Source organism: Hyperoodon ampullatus (assembly GCF_949752795.1).
Source record: "Hyperoodon ampullatus genome assembly, chromosome: 7".
Lineage (NCBI taxonomy): Eukaryota > Metazoa > Chordata > Mammalia > Artiodactyla > Ziphiidae > Hyperoodon > Hyperoodon ampullatus.
The window spans coordinates 62,105,948-62,122,537 of record NC_136920.1 but is presented as its reverse complement, the minus strand read 5'-3'; the positions used below and the strand labels follow the sequence as shown (position 1 = coordinate 62,122,537).

The 16,590-nt window shown below is 52.0% G+C and overlaps 2 protein-coding genes across 8 annotated transcripts; one reads left to right on the top strand and one right to left on the bottom strand.

Moving 5' to 3' along the window:
• Positions 1 to 1,508: 1,508 nt before the first annotated feature.
• On the bottom strand, positions 1,509 to 2,273 carry TIMM10B (translocase of inner mitochondrial membrane 10B; the record flags this gene model as incomplete). The annotated part of the gene is made up of 3 exons (XM_079708231.1): positions 1,509 to 1,747; positions 1,945 to 2,040; positions 2,232 to 2,273. 3 exons carry the CDS (start codon positions 2,271 to 2,273, stop codon positions 1,571 to 1,573), a joined length of 315 nt encoding a protein of 104 aa, XP_079564357.1. The 3' UTR covers positions 1,509 to 1,570.
• Positions 2,274 to 3,401: 1,128 nt separating this feature from the next.
• ARFIP2 (ARF interacting protein 2) lies at positions 3,402 to 7,309 on the top strand (the record flags this gene model as incomplete). Of its 7 annotated transcripts, none has more annotated exons than XM_079709193.1 (7): positions 3,402 to 3,515; positions 3,772 to 3,868; positions 4,601 to 4,719; positions 4,896 to 5,117; positions 5,638 to 5,795; positions 5,944 to 6,118; positions 6,576 to 7,309. In XM_079709193.1, 7 exons carry the CDS (start codon positions 3,417 to 3,419, stop codon positions 6,729 to 6,731), a joined length of 1,026 nt encoding a protein of 341 aa, XP_079565319.1. The 7 variants fall into 7 exon arrangements, with proteins under 7 accessions (XP_079565319.1, XP_079565316.1, XP_079565313.1 ...); XM_079709190.1 differs by having other exon boundaries at positions 3,417 to 3,515; positions 4,649 to 4,719; XM_079709187.1 differs by having other exon boundaries at positions 3,417 to 3,515; positions 5,641 to 5,795.
• Between the last annotated feature and the right edge of the window lie 9,281 nt (positions 7,310 to 16,590).

Here is a 16,590-nt window from a genome sequence, read left to right as displayed (position 1 = left end):
TAGGTAACTGTGTATAAGGTGGGCTTCTGGTACATACTGAATTCTTGCTTCCTCATCTGTTAAGTGGTGATAATACCAAGACCAGAACCTATAAAAAGTGGGTGCTCAACAGATATTTTGAAAGGCAGCCTGGTGCAGTAAAAGAATTTAAAGACAGGTCTGCATTTTCAGACAGGGTCTGCTACCAGAGAATTTCAACGTCCTGATCTGTACAGGAGAGAAAACATCTGCTTTGTGGATGGTTGTAAGTTTTCTTTTATTTCGTTCTTTTTTTTTTAATGACTGTGGGAGCCAATGTCTAAGAAGTTCTACTTCCATTTTAAAAATCAAACATGGTCACCTGATGGGGAATAGTCAAGGGTGAGGTAGGGGATTAAGGAGAGCAATGAAGGCGTAAAATAACTGACGTAGTGATTAGGAGAGCAAACAGACCAGGAACTCACAAACGGTTGCTTGTTTGTAATGAGGGCTTGGTTGAGGTTGGAGACCTTGAATATTAGTGGCATTCACTACACAGCTTTTTCTCTAGCAGTGTGAATGGAGGAACAGAAATGTTAAAACAGCTGATACAAAAAGGACACAAAAATGGCAAGAAAATTCAGTGATGTATAGGCCACTCAGATTGCTGAATACAGAAGTAAATTCCACATGGAGGGAAATAACGAGGAAAGAACAGACAGGTTGAAATTAGAAATCACAGAACAGGCACAGTGGGAACAATGTGGGGTAGACTAAGAGATGGAATCAGGACATTTCAGACAAGCAGTGAGACATTAAGGTAACATTCAAGAAGTCCTGAAGATTTGGCTTTCTTCCTTTTTTTCCCATAACCATCACCATCTACTTCTCCCTTAGGTTTTTATCCCTCGAGTCTGACTGTATTGCAGAATATGGTTCCACAAGTTTTCCCCTTTCTGACTGCTCCTGAAGACAAGCACACAGACCTTCTTTGTTTAAAAATTTTACTGCTCATCCTAAGAAGACAGAAAATATTAAGTAACAACTTGAGGAAGTGTTTGACGTCCAGAACACCCCAGAATTCTTACAGGTTTCATCTCTGTCTGAGGCTACTGACTTCCCAGGAGGTAGCGCCTAAAAGCCCTGTGGATTCTTAATCTGCTGTCCTTAGATATCTCTAAGTGAGCCATTTAAGTCAGACAGATTTAAGGACAGCTAGACAGAGTTCCCATTTTCTGTCATCTGGGCAGAAACCAACTTCTTGTCGCTATTACCAGTCTTAAAATTGTACCCACAGACGTCGCTTTAACCAGGTGCCTGGGAATGCTGAGGTTTTCCTTCTACACGTTGAAGGCAATTTCTCTGCTGCCAGGGCTGAAGCATCCTGACAGAATATAAAGATGGTGCCAATCAAGTGGGCAAAGCTTCCTTGCCCAGACTATAAACCAAACAGAGTAAAAGTGGGTTTATTAGCTCCAGGAAAAGGAGCAACAGTACCCAGCTCTCAGGCAACTCTTCACTTTCTATATACAGGTTGCACCCAGCCCAAGGTCCACTGGCTCCTTAAATTTGAGGGTCCATCCCGTGCCTCCCTTCCCGGGGTTGGGGACGGCTAGCTCCCTGATGGCGAGGTTTCGGGCTGTTCAGCAGCAACACCTGGCACAGATGAGGCAGCCTCGTAGTCTGCGATGCGGCGCTGTACCAGGGCAGGCATGAGCTGCACGTAAGCGGCCATGAGGCGGTGATTGGAATGGATCAGCTTCCCAGCACAGCTGTGCAGACAGGCCTCCTGGAAGGAAGACAGGGTGGAAGTAGAAGCCAAAGGTGTCTTGTCAGGTCCGTCTCCTTCCTTCCCATACCCAGCCTAGGGGCGAGGGTTGTAGAAAGGCCAGGGCCAGAGGTAGGGGAAGTGGCGGAAGAGGGAAGCAGTCTACGGTTAACTCTGAGGATCGAGGGTAATCTCCCTACTCAGTTCCCCCACCTAACCTCCTCAGCATCCAGAGCTCGGTGGTGCAGGCTGGGCACGCAGCGCTGGAAGCAGAGTTCCGTCATCCGATTGTAGACCAACAGGAAGTCCCGCAGCTGGGAAGAAGGGGGACAAGGAACTCAGCGAAGAGGGGCCACATCTCAATTCAAGGCCGCGCCGCCCGAGCTTTCCCAGGACCGCACCCCATGGCCCGACGTTCCCAGCCCTCTGATGCCTGGTTCCTTGGGGTTCCCGCCATGCAGACAGGGATGCTAGCTGAACGCATGGCCCTAAAGCTCCCACTCACGTTTCTGAGCTGCTGCTGCTGCTGTTGCTGCTGCTGCTCCATCACGCCCCCGGCGCGTGCCCTACGTCACTTCCTTCACAGCTTCTCGGTAACGCCCCGGAAGTGACCTCTCGTGGCTCCCCAGGGACAGAGAGGTTGGCTCCAGGATAGCCCTGCCCCCAGATGCCAACGTCACTTCCGCCCTCATAATCTGCGACGTGGCCGGCTTCTTCTGCCCGGGAGAGGACGTCACTTCCGCCGAGTCCCTGACCTGCTGCTAGGATCGCGACAGGAACTGGAGCCCGAGGTCCCCGCGCGGCCCGGGCCTGGCGCCCTGAGGGGAAGAGCGGCCCGGCCCGAGGTGAGAGGGACGTGCATGGGCGAGGGCAAGTTGAATGCACGAACCTGACGTGAGGGCAAGATGCCTCTGAACCCTGGGGAAGGATGAGGACACACCTGATGCCCAGGTGTATGGGGGGAGGGCGGAGACTCACACACCTGGGGAGACATAACTGACTTTGGAAGGGATCACCTACCTATGTACTGGGAAAAAAAGGCTTTTCCCAGAGGTCGGGAACTTATACCAACTGATTCAACTAAGGCCTGAGGGGGGAGGGCCCGAGGAAGAGGAGGTGCATGGGATGGAGGAGGGGAAGACCCCCTGCAGGAAAGAGGAAGAAACACTAAAGGAGTGTGAGAGGCCAAGCAGTGGTGAACGTACCTGAATGGGGGTACACACCTGAGCCCTGGGAAAGGGGTTCATCTCCTGATGGGGAGAAACACCTGCATGGGCATACGCTTCTTGAGAGCACAGACTTTACCTCTCTTGTTCACTGCTGTATCTCTAGTGCCTCAAATAGTGCATGACACATAGTAGGCACTCATTAAATGTCCTTTGAGTGATTGAATGCATGAATGATCACCAGAGTCCTGGTAGGATGGGGGGGTTCATGAGAACATGACCTCAGGTCAGGCACGCCTGAGGGCTGGCTGTGCGTGTTACACATACGCACCTTGGAGGGGAGAAATACATATACTTCAGGGAAGAGCAGTGGCCAAACCCCAGAACACTGAGACCCTGGGACAGCCTCCGAAATGGCAGGGGAGATCTTCCTCTTTGGAGTACTGGCCAGTTTCCAGAACTGTCTGTGTTGGGCTTTGCAGGGCGCTGGGGTAGAGACTTTGACTCCAGTCCCTTCGCTAGCCATGACGGACGGGATCCTAGGGAAGGCAGCCACAATGGAGATCCCCATCCACGGGAATGGTGAAGCTGGGCAGCTTCCTGAGGATGATGGGCTGGAGCAGGTGCTTCTGTTTGATTCTTCATTTTGTTTCAATTGAGGAATCCCAACTCATAAGCCCTGAACTGTCATCCCTATTCCAGTAGCCTTCCCCTAACTTACCTATCTCCCTTCAATCTTTTTACAAATCTTTGTTCTGATTCTGTGCAGACTTCCCTTGTGTGCTCTCTCTATGATGCTTCAATCCAAGCTTGTTTTCACCCCCAAAATGCTTCAGCTGCCCCTATGTTCCTGAAGCCCCCCTCTTCTCTGGCCTATAGGACCTCCAGCAGGTGATGGTGTCAGGACCCAACCTCAATGAAACCAGCATTGTGTCTGGTGGCTATGGGGGCTCTGGTGATGGACTCATCCCCACAGGTATGAATGATCAGAACAGGACAGGGAGCTTGAGCGGAGAGGGAGAGAGTGGTGGTTCTAGGGAGCATAGAGTATGTCCAAGAAGGCTTGAATTATGTCTGGAGATCCTGGGAACCTCTGCTAGTATGAACCCTATGGAATCTCAGCCCAAGCCCAGTTCCCAGAGTTGTCCATCTGCTCCCACTTGTCATTTAGCCCCACTTGTCCTTTCTCTGCTGTCACCACCTAAGTCAAGCAAAGAACTCTGTTTCACAGGCCTCCCCCGCCTGCTCTGGAGCCTGAATCTGATTTGGAACTTTGTGAGGCTTCTCAGAGTTTTACTTTAGACTCTAACATTTAGAGGAACAAACAGCTCTGAATCTCACACTGACTAGTATCCACATGGGAATGTCAGCCGGGTTTTCTGTTTGACGGACCCACTATCCTTGATCAGTCACCCCATACTCAGCCTACTTCCTGCTGTTTTCTCTACCCCTGTACACTAGCAACTCCCTCTTCCCTCCTTCTTCAATCCCCACCGCCACTTCAGAAGGAGGCCGGATGTATATTGGGTTTTGGGTCTCAGGGCACAATGTATGAGTTCCTCCTAGTGAGTAGGAGACTCTAATTGTCTCTAGCTTCTGCTCCTTCAGGGAAGTCATTTTCATGTGCTGGGAGGGAAGTATGGGCGGAACCACAAAGGTGTCTGATTGTATCTGAGAGAGGCTGGTGTCAGAGAACTTGGTCCTTTAGGGTCTGGCCGCCATCCATCTCACAATACCACTCCTGCTGGCCCCGGAGATGAGGTGGCTCGGGGCATCGCTGGAGAGAAGTTTGACATCGTCAAGAAATGGGGCATCAACACATATAAGGTGGGATTCAAGCACCTCTCCCTTCCCCCAAACTCCCCTGGGTACCTTTTCCCCATCTTCCAGATCCTAATGTCCCATCTATGGCTGAGACTAGGAGCCTGGGGATGCTGGGGTAGGTACCTTTTGGGAGGACAGGGTGCTAGGGTCTCTGACCTATTCCCTCACTTCCCAATCAGTGTACAAAGCAGCTGTTATCAGAGCGATTTGGCCGAGGCTCCCGGACTGTGGACCTGGAGCTAGAGCTGCAGATTGAGCTGCTGCGTGAGACAAAGCGCAAGTATGAGAGTGTCCTGCAGCTGGGCCGGGCACTGACAGCCCACCTCTACAGCCTGCTGCAGACCCAGCATGCACTAGGGGACGCCTTTGCTGACCTCAGCCAGAAGTCCCCAGAGCTTCAGGTGCCTCAGCCAGGCCTGATGGGGGGGGTGGGGCTGGGCCCGGGCCCGCCAGGCAGTCACCCCTCAGCCTCCCTCCCTCCTGCAGCCCAGAGGGAGAACCCCTCCAGGGCGGGCCCAGCTCTGCCCCCAGCAGCACCCACCTGTGGAGGCAGGGGCTTGTACGGAGGTCCAGAAGTTGGAGGGGGTGGGGCAGGCGGCACACCAGGTGCCTCACAAGTACCCCTCTCTGCATTGACAGGAATGCCTTCAGTGCTCAGCCTAATCGGAGCCCCTTCTTTGCCTGCTGCACTAGCTTTCCCTACTCCAGTCCTGTGAACTTCATCTGAGGCCCTCACTCCCACATTCCTGCCCCAGGCATCCCCAGGGCAGCCCCACTAACTTTCTGGCTAAGGGAGCCTTGCTGGAGGCAGTGCTGGGTTGTTCCACTTTCAATGGCTGGTTCCTCCCGGGAGAGGAGGGGAAAGAAGGGCCCTACAGCCCCGACTGTTACTCAAGGCCTGTCCCTCCCTTCTGCCCTCAGGAGGAATTTGGCTACAATGCAGAGACGCAGAAGCTGCTGTGCAAGAACGGAGAGACACTGCTAGGGGCTGTGAACTTCTTTGTCTCTAGCATCAACACGTTGGTAACCAAGACCATGGAAGACACACTCATGACTGTCAAACAGTATGAGGCTGCCAGGTGTGGGCACTGGCAGGGCCTAGGGTTTGGGGCGTTGGCTGGCATGGGTGGAAGTTTGAGCTTTAGGGGCATAAGAATTGAGAAAAGAAAGGAGAGTATGTGTGGAGGGCAAAGGGGTGGAGACCAGCCCATATCACCCCCTCCCCAGGCTGGAATACGATGCCTACCGGACAGATTTAGAGGAGCTGAGCCTGGGCCCCCGTGACGCAGGGATGCGTGGTCGACTTGAGAGTGCCCAGGCCACTTTCCAGGCCCATCGGGACAAATATGAGAAGCTGCGGGGAGATGTGGCCATCAAGCTCAAGTTCCTGGAAGAAAACAAGGTGCTAACCCCACCCCTTTGACCCAGCCCACCTTCCCATCTGTAACACTGACCCCCCCACCACCAAAAAAAAAACCCCTCCCCATTATTGGATGGGGAAATGCAGCCTGGCTAAGGCGTGGGATCTTCCTTCAGCCCGCTCAACCCCTGGACCTTTCCCGTCACCCTCCCTCTGATCCCTGGCCCTTTTCTATTGGAGGATTTGGCTGCTGATCCCAAGAACATAACTGGGAAAAATCCACCCCTTGAGCTTGGGTGCCAGAACCTCTGGCCCTGCCAATCAAGTCAGGTTTCTCCTATCACACTGGCTTTTATCCTTTGGCTCCCTTGATGGAGGTCAGCCCCCACTCCAAAAGCACCATCAGAGCAGAGTCCATGTGCCCCTGGTCTGGGCTCAGGCTCATAGCCCCTCAGGAAGGGTGTCAGTCCAGTCTCAGCTGACCTTGCTGGACCCCCAGATCAAGGTGATGCACAAGCAGCTGCTGCTCTTCCACAATGCTGTGTCAGCCTACTTTGCTGGGAACCAGAAACAACTGGAGCAGACCCTGCAGCAGTTCAACATCAAGCTGCGGCCTCCAGGAGCTGAGAAGCCCTCCTGGCTAGAGGAGCAGTGAGCCACTCCAGCCCAACCTGGCTGTCAAGAAGGACATTGGGAGGGGCAGTCCCAGGGTGGGGGAGATTTGGACATGGGACATCCCTTGCCACCTGCGCTCTGGCTTGGGTTCCCTTTCCCTGGCTGGGGCCTGACAGGAGGTCTGCAGGCCCAGCAGCTGCTGCCCTGTCCTTTATCTTCCTGGCCACTGGGCTTCATTCCCAGATCTTTTCCTTCCACTCCACAGCCAAAGGCTATGACAAAAACCACTCCCTGGCCAATGGCATCACTCCTCAGGCCTATCCCAGTTCCTGGGGTGTGCCCCCTGACCAATGGCAGAGCCTCAAAAGGCCCTGTCAGCCAATGGCAGCTCTTCTTGGGCTCCCCTGGGCCAATGATGTTGCCTCCAATATCCTTTGTCCCTCCTCAATGCGTGCCCATTGCAGAGAAGGGGACTGGGACCAAAGGGGTGGGGATATGGGGAGCCCCATTTCTGGCCCTGCATCTGAATGGGTCTCCCCTCACCTACCCACCCAGTTTAATTGTGCTTAGAGCCCTGGAAGATTGGGACCTAGCACTAGGAATAAACCTTTCATAAAAGCAGGCCCAGTGAGGTCAATTTGTGGGGGACTCTAGGAGGGTGGTCTGGGTAGAGAAACGCTCAGTCTAATTACACACCAAAATCCTATCATTTCAGGAGAGCTGGGGCCAGATAGCTGAAGTCACAGGTTTCAGGAAGAATCTGAGGGCCTACTCTCCTCACCCAGCCCCAGTAGGAGCCAAAGCTTTATTTGCCCTTTAGGCTAGCACCAGGATAGCATTGGATCTTAAAACACAGGCCCCAGAGGGGGTTGGGCCCACTGACCTCCATCATCCAGTCATTCATACAGCAAATATTTACTGAGTGTTTTTATTTGCCAGGCACTGCGCTAGACCCTGGCGAAACATCAGGGAATAAAACACGGTCCCTGCCCACAGTGCTTACAGCCTAGTGGGGGATAGGGGCAAGTAACTAGGCAACTATAATACAGTGATAAGTCCTAGGATACAGAAATACAGAAGTACAGGGAGCTATGGGAGCACAGAGGAGGGGCATCTAGCCTAGATAGGTGGAGATGGGGATGTCAACTTGAAAGCTGAGACCTGAGGGTAACTAGAGGACAGCCAGGTAAAGAGTAGGGGGAAGAGCATCTTAGGCAAAGAGGCCAACATATGTGAAGGCCCTGAGTACGAATAGGAAGGAATTCAGCTTGGGAAAAATGAAGGGGGAGTGGCTAGAGGATGACTAGAGGTAAGGTAGTAGATCATGCTGAGCCTTTTCAGGCTGCTTAAGGACTTTTGCCCTTTGTTCAAAGGAGCTGTGAAGCCTTATCAGCAGACGTTTGATGACATGGGAGAAGTTTAGGATTGAGGAAAGAAGTCTTTGTGAGGCTTAAAATAGTGTTACACAGACCGGAGTTGCTTCATATTGAGTAGTCTCTTAGCCCTGGCCCCATATTCCAAAGCAAGCGTGAACCCTGTCTGAGGCTCATTCACAAGCACCAGAGCACCTGTGCTGGGTGCCAGAACTGAGGCAGATGAGATGTCAAGGCACTTCCCAGGGTCCCTGCTGCATCCTGGTGTTGAGCCCAAATCTGAACCTTGTGTGATGCAAGAAAGCTCCCCAATAGCACTTTGATTTACTCAGGGACCAGGTACCATCACGCTATGCTCCTTGACCGAGGAATGCTCCAGAATTTTTCAGCATTCTCCCCTACCTCTGGAAGGGTGCAGTTATCTGACTGGGGCTTCATTATAGAGTGGGGTGGCCCCTCACTTTATGGGCCACTGGGGCTTTTTCAACATGAAAGGTACTGAAGCTCCAAGTGACGAGGCAGGACGTATAAGCAGAGCTCAAACCCTGGTTCCAGCACTTTCTGCCTGAGTGATCAGGGTTAATGTCTGGGGAGCCAAGGGCCCTCAGTTATTTCCGTTGCAAAACACGGCTAATAAAAGAAACTACCTATTAAGATTATGAGTACTAAAGAAGATAATATATGTAAAGTGATGCGTTATGTGTCTGGCACATAATAAGCACTCAGTCCTTGTTAACTGTTATACTTTTTATTATTTTCCACCGGGGCTGCTTTTCCACAAGGCGATGATTCTGAGAATTGCTCTGGTCTTTGGAGGGTGGAAGGGAGTCGCTGGATGGTCTGAACCATAATTTCCTCGCGAGGGGGCTCCTGAGGGAGAGCCAGGCACCCTGAGCCAAGTTAAGTCCCCCATCTTTCTACCCCGTCAGCCCCTTCTCCCAGAGCTCTGCGTACTGCCCTTCTACCCTGGGGCTCGTCCGCCGCCCAGAGATCCGTGCCGAGGCACAGGCGATCCCTGTCTCCCCCTGCTCAGCAGAGACCACAGTAGCATAGTCCGTAGGAGCCCCCCAGGAAAGCCTGGAAGGGCACCTCCAGGAGACAGCCCTTACCGGCTCCCAGAGTCCGAACACCCTGCCGTCCAGCTGCCTTTTCGTGACGGAGCGTCCGCCCAGTCCCTGAGACCCACTGCGCTGCCCTTTCCTGGAGCCGTCGGGAGCCAGAGGCAGCTGGCGGGGATCGAGGATCCGGGATCCGGGATCCTGCTCAAGGGTTCCCCAGCCCGACAGGGGAGGCAGCTCCTGCAGGAGCTTCGGGAGAGTTGGAGGAGCGGTGCGGGTGGGGTTGGGGCGGGCGGGGCCTCCGTGGCGGCGGGCGGGGCGTGGGTGGGTCTTCGGTCTCCGAGCCGCCCCCTCCCCCGGCTGGTCCGCAGCCCCGCCCCGGCCCCTCCCTCCGGCCTGTGCGGCGGGTCCGGCGGCGGCGCCGGCGCGGGGACAGGCGGAGGCGCGGGACGTGGGGCGGCGCCGCGGGCAGAGCCGGGCGGACGGGCGCTGGCAGCAGCAGCGCCGCGGGCCCCTCGGAGTGGCCGCAGTCCGGGTCTTGGCCCTCCCATCCTGCCTCGCCGCGGTGAGTGCGACGGGCGGCCCCCAGGGGTGCGTTTGTATCCCTGTCTGCCCAGGTCCCGGTCCGGGTGCGAGCGGCGGTGTGTCTGTCCGAGTGTCTGTGGGTGAGGGCATAGATGCTTTTCAAAAGCTGTGCCTGTCTCTGTCCACGTGAGGCGTGTCCCTGTCCGTGAGAGCAGTGGGGGGATTCTTCGGGCTGTGGCTGCTCACGTGAGGTCCATGTTTGAGGGGGGAGGCGCGGGTGGATGGGTGATGCTTCCTTGGAGGAGCGCGGGGTTTGGGAGCTTGTGTATGTTGGCGGAGGGTGTCGAACGCTGCGGCCGAGGATGGTGGGGGGTGGGGGAGCGGGTGGGGCTGCTGAGTGGGACTCTGGAATCTTGTGGCCCAGCTTGTCCGAGGGTTCCTTTCTCCCTGGTGCAGACACTTCCACCCTTTGCTACCCCCTCCCTCCTCAGGCACCTAGAGGCCCACCGGCGGGAATAGAGGACACCCTTTCCTCCTCTAGCACTGGCCTCTGGACAGGAAGCCGCATCCGGAGGCTGTTTCTTGTAGGAAAGGACCCTTCTGTTTCCCCTGCAGCCTGGGCCCCGCCTGGAGGACCCCAGGCTCCTCCCTGGTTCTGGCCTCCTCCCTTCTGGACTTGGCTTCGGATCATGGGCTGCAAACCTGCAGGGACAGATGGTTGCAGGTTGGAGGGGCAGGCTGCACCCCAGGGAGGTCATTCCACTAAAGGCCAGCCCTGGGCTTGTTCCTGGTGTGGGGGTCTCCGATGTGGAAAGCAAAAACCCAGGACTGGCCCCTGTAGGAAGATGAGATCTGGTAGGTTGGAGCAGGTGCAGAGGTCTTTTTCACACGTCTCTCCCTGCCTGTCTGTCCAGCTCATCAGTGCCCATTCATCCCCTAAGCAGGGTTCTGATTTGCTGCAGAATTGGAATCAGAGCTGCAGGCCTGACAGGTGCCCTGCTTCTCTTGGCTTGCATGCCTCCAGTGACAGAGCACTTACTACTTCTGTTATGGGAAAGCTTCTTTATGTTAAGTGGAGGTCTTTTTCCATGGAACTTAATTCACTTGTCTTGTTATTGCCTTTGATTTTGCCTCTCTGTATGGTGAGAGGATACTGCAGTGATTTAAACATGGCTCTCTTATCACCAACATATACTGAGCACCCTCTGTGTGCCAGGTGCTGCCTCAGCCACTTAGGGGACAATGGCATTCTTGCTGAGAGAAGAGCTTGAGCAAAGGCCCATAGTTGATATAGTACAGACTGTGTTCAGAAAAATGGAGCAAAACCATTTTGCTAGGCTAGGGTAGGGGGTGCCCTAAACTCAGCAAACATTTATTTTGGAAGGGAGGTGGGGACAACTACAACCACTCTCTAACACACCTAGCCTTCCTGTGGAAACCAGCAATCATACTCAAGGTAGTACAAGACTGGATTTAATCGTGGGCACATATTACAGTCTGTAGGGACCTTTGGCTGGACAGAAAACCTTGGGAATCTCAGATTTGGGGAAGAAAAAGATACCCTCCCCCAATTTGCAAGTAAGGGGATGGAGTAGGAACTTGTCCAGAGTCTTACCTTGCATTGGTGAAATTAGTGAGAGTCAGGACTAGCTCCTGGATCTCCTGACTTTTAACCTAGACACATTTTAGGAGCAGAAGCAAGGATAATAGTCATACCTTATATCTGAAAGTTGAAAGAAGAGGAGGAATTGAAAAGACTCCCAGGATTCTGGCTGATGTGGCTAGGTGGATGGTGGTGGCTTTTATTGGGATGAGAGATGCAGCAAGATGAGTAGGTTCGGGGAAAGTGAATTCAGTTTTAGACTAGTCTGTAGCATCATCCCTGTACAGATGTCCAGGGTACAGCTGGATATACAGGTGTGGTTTCAAGAAGTTTTCTGCACAGGAGATAAGGCTTTGGGAGTCATTAGCAAGTGGATGGTAACTGAAACCATGGGAGACGGTGAGATTTTCCAGACAGAGTATGAAAGTGAGGGGAGAAGAGGCCCTAGAACAAAGCCCTGAGGAGCTAGACATATAAGGAATGGACAGTGAAGGAGCAGCCAGAGAGGCAAGTGGAGAACTCGCATCGAGTGGGTTGTGATAGCATCAAGTACAGCCTCTGCCCTTTTGAGTTTTGCTCTCTTGCCCAACTGGTCCATGTTTCTTAATTTTTCATGCTTCTGTTCCATTACTCACTGTTTTCCCAGTGTACCTATCAAACTCCTATTTGTCCGCCAAGAGCCAGCTCATATATCCCTTCCTCTGCAAGTCTTCTTTATTCTCCACCACCTTCAGAGTTGGGTACTTCCTCCTCTTTGCTGCCATAGCAGTTTGAATATGTCAATATCATGACCCTTATCACATGGTAGTTGTGTATTTCCATGTCTGTTTCCCACACTAGTCTGAGAACTTGTGAAGGACAGGGAGTGTGTCTGTTTCAGCACTGTGTCTCCAGTAACCACTTTAAGGGCCTTGTCCAGAGTGCCCAGGAAGTTTGATTGTTTGATAGGTTGATCAGCTCATTGAATGGTTCATTCACCTACTTACTCAGTCTGGCAGTAGGGAGTGGGAGAGTTGGTACTGCAAATTTCATCATTTTCCTTCCCTGCCAATCTTATTACAAGGATTCCTTGGCTTTGAGGACTTCACCTCCTCCAAGGCTTCATCTGTTTCAAAGAAAAACCCAAAGACTGTAGCCTGCAGTCATTTGCCATTTTGCTGAAGCCTCAAATGATCAAATACACTTGGAGGCTAGTGACCAGGAGTGAGTCATTTTCAGAAGCAAGTGAGCCTACCTGGCCCCTTGCGTCCACTTTTTAACAATGCCTCGGTCACCTACCTTCACTCACAGCTGTGTCAATCATGTATACTGGGACTCTCATGAGGTTGTACGAGGAAGTCATGGAGGAAATTAGATGCTGTTTGAGAATTTGGAGAAACTGAAAAGCCTTGAAACACATCCTTTGCAGATGTCAAAGATCAGGTGGAATCAGCACTGGCTGTCCTCATTTGCTCACAATCAACTTCCTCTTCAGCCCCCTGGATCTGGCTTCCTTTCCTCCAGCCCTTAGAAACCACACTCCCTGAGGTTAATACCAGCTTCTTTTGGGCTTTAGATCATGGGAACTGTTTGCAGCATTTCACAATGAAGATTGTTCTCTTACTCATGAAGCTCTCTTCTCCCTTGGCTTTCATATCTCTTTCCTGATTCTCCTGCCTCTCTGGCCACACCTTTTCAATTTCTTTTCAGGCTTTGCTTTCTGGGCCTGTCCCTTAAATGTTGAGGTTCGTTGGGGCACAGTCACAGGCTCTCCTTTCTCATCTTATGCCCTCTCTGGGTGATGTCATCCACTTCCATGCCTTCAGGTACCATCTCTACACCAACTCCCAAATCCATATCTCCAGGCCAGACCTCTTTCCTAGGCTCCAGCTTATCTTTCCAACTGCCAGCTGGACCTCTCAAATGTCCCACAGGCACCTCAGATTCCTCTTACTAAACACTGAGCTGTCACCCTCCCATCCAAACTGCTTGTCTTTCAGAGTTTTCAAGCCAGAAAACTAGGAATCATCTCTAATTCTTTCTTCTCCCTCTACTCTTCATATCTAACCAACTGGTCACCAAGTTCTATTGATTCCTCCCTATAAAATCCACTTCTGTCAACCTCCCCTTAGCTACTCCCCTAATCAAGGCCACCATCTTCTCTCCTCTACGATATCATGGCAGTCTCTTAACTTTCTACTCATGATACCCCTCAACAGTTTTCCACAGTGCAGTCAAAAATTTACTCTTTTTGCTCTCTCACTCTATACTTAAACCCTCTTCACCTCCCCACCCTGCTCCTTTGCTCTTTGGATAAAGCCTTAATCCCCTAGCAGGGAAGGGTAAAGTCTCAACTCCTCACTAAGGCCAGCAAAGATTTGTATGATCTAGCTCCTGCCTACCACTGCATCTCATTTCTTAGTCCTCCCCTGTCACAGTGTTTTATTCAGTCTCCTGATGCAGAAGGCACCATTCTCTCTTTAACTCTTACCCATCCTGGAGCTCTTGAATGGCCCTTGCCTCAGGAGAACTCTCTGGACCTCCAGCCTCCGGTACATCCTTCCCTCGCCCCAGATCTAGGTTAGGTGACTCTTAGCAATCAATCTGTGCTTCCCTGTCATAGCCCTCACCATATTGCGCTACATTAATTGATTTATTAGACTGTGGAATCCATGAAGGCTGAGCTGCGAGTATTTATCTTTGTATCCCCAGGCCTAGCAGAGGTGTTGAATGAATGCTGAAAAGGAAATGAAGTGCCTTTAGAACCTCAGTTAAAAGATGGGAAGGATAAGGGATGCAGAGATGGCAGTAGGCAGCCCGAGGAAGGAGGGTGAAATCTCAGCTCTGAGTTCAAGATTTTCCAAATACCTGCTGTGATAAAGTCTATTTAAACAATGGCCTATAGGACCTCGGGGGCAGATCTCTAAGGAGGAGCGAGATGGGAGAGGTGGGAGTAAAAGCCCAGGAGAGGAAGGGAATCTTGGTGATTTAGGCAGGGGTGTGACCTCAGCGGCTGCATGCCCAGCACGTCTGGGTGGGGAACTGAAGCAGGAAGGGGAAGGGAGGGAGGAGCTGTCCGTGCTTGGATGTTGCCCAATCACCGCCCCTGTGTGACAGGCTGGGAGAGCCCCTTGGGCTTGGTGAGAGGCGGAGCCTGACTTCCAGCTGCCCCAGAAGGGCCCAGTAGACCACTCCTACCCTTCCTCTCAGCCCTCCCCTTTGCCAAACAGAAGCTTCAGCTGGGCTCTGGCCTCCTGCTCCCTCTGCCAACCCTCGATCTGTCCTCCTCCTGCTATGTTGTTGTCTTTGTATTGAGTCTCCAGATTCAGAACCCTGCACATCTGGGGAAAGAACCTCAGAATCCCAGTGTCCACATTCAGGGATGCCCTTCCTACCCTATCCATGCCCACCCTCACATAAACATAAGGCACATGCAGCTGAGCCCCTCTCCTGCCCCTCCGCAAACCTGGAGAGAGCTCTGGACTCTGGACTGGCCCCACTGCATTCATTCATTCATGCATTGTTTTTAGAGAGGGCCATGGTGCATCGAGTTGGGCACAGATAGTGCTGACCGGCGCCCAGTCACTGCCTGTTTTGAAGTAGTCTGACTATCTTTCTGCTTCGCTTCATGGCCAGATTTCTCTCCTGAACTGTCTACAACTGCTGTGTTAATTGCTTCATCTCCATTCATCTTTCCATCACTCTGACCTGACTTCTGCCCCTCCCATTCCACCACAGCCAAATCTGGTGGACACTCTCCAGTCTTCATCTTACTTCACTGCTCCTTCTTTCTTGAATCCCCCTCCTCCCGTGACTTCCTTGATCCCACACACTCTTGGTCTTCCTCCCATTTCTCTGAGTTCTCCTTCACTCTTCACTCTCTATCCCTAGATGGTCCCATCCATTGTCATTGCCTTGTGTCATTAATATGCCAATGCTTCCAAGTCAAAAACCAGCCCAGACCTCTCCCTGGAGCTCCTATATTCTATTTCTTACTTGACATCTGTACCTGGGTATCACACAGGCACCTCTCAGACATCTCATGGTTAAAATGGAATGGCCCAAATCAGCTCCTTAGCCTTCACTGTCTCTAGGCACAGCCCATCATCCTCAGGGGAGAAACCTGGGAGTCCTTATTGTCATTCCTTTCCCCTCCCACATCCAGTCCATCTCGGTGTCCTTTTGACTCACCCTCATGGTTATTTCTCAAATCAATCCACTTTTTTGCCTAGAGCTCTGCTAATACCCAACGTCAGCCTACCTGAAGCACTGGGGTAGCCTCCCAAGCGGTCTCCCTGCTTCCACCCTGGCTCCTCTTCCATCCTCATAGCTGCCAGTGAAGCTTTTAAATTTATTTTTATTTTTTGTAAATTACATCATTTCCCTCCCAGTTTGGGATAGAACCCAGATTCTTAACATCAAGGTCCTTTGTGATCTCATTCCAGCCTACCTTCCCAAACTCACCTGTGGCCTTTTATTCCCTTTGCTCTGACCACATGAACCCTTTCGGGTTCTCAGTGAGTTTCTGCCTAAGGACTTTCCTTCATGCTGTTCCTTCAGCCTAGAATGATTTCCCTCCCTCACTCTCTGATGCCCACACCCTCATCCCTACTATTTTCCTTCTAGCCCTCAAAGCTCTACTTAAAAGTTACCTGCTTGGAAAGGCCTTCCCCAATCACCCAATCAAAAAAGCATTCTTTCTCATAGCATCCTTTTCTTCTGTATAGCACTCCCCCCTCCCAATTTGTAATTATATATTTATTCATTTATTTACTTTTCACTGCCTCCCCACCACAAGGACAGTGACCATATCTGTTCTGTTTATCACTCTATCCCCAGCGCCTGTACAAAGTAGGCACTTAATAAATATTTGTTGAATTACTGAATTAATTCAATAAATATAGACCAATCCTTATGTCAGGCTCTGTGCTAAGTGCTAGGAATAAAAAAGAAATAAAATAGAATGCCTCAGGCTTCCTGAGGCGCAGTGGTTGAGAGTCCGCCTGCCGATGCAGGGGACACGGGTTCGTGCCCCGGTCTGGGAAGATCCCACATGCCGCGGAACGGCTGGGCCCGTGAGCCATGGCCGCTGAGCCTGCACGTCCGGAGCCTGTGCTCCGCAACGGGAGAGGCCACAACAGTGAGAGGCCCACATACCGCAAAAAAAAAAAATAATAATAATGCCTCTCCTCAGGAACTCTGCATACTATGGAAAAAGCAGAGAAGTAACAAGAAAATTATAGTATAGTGTATAAGGGCCAGGATGGAGGAAAGACAAGATGCAGAATGACATAAATCACCCAAACTTCAGGAAATCTGGGAAGGCCTTCTGGAGGAAGTGACATTTATGTGCAGACCTGA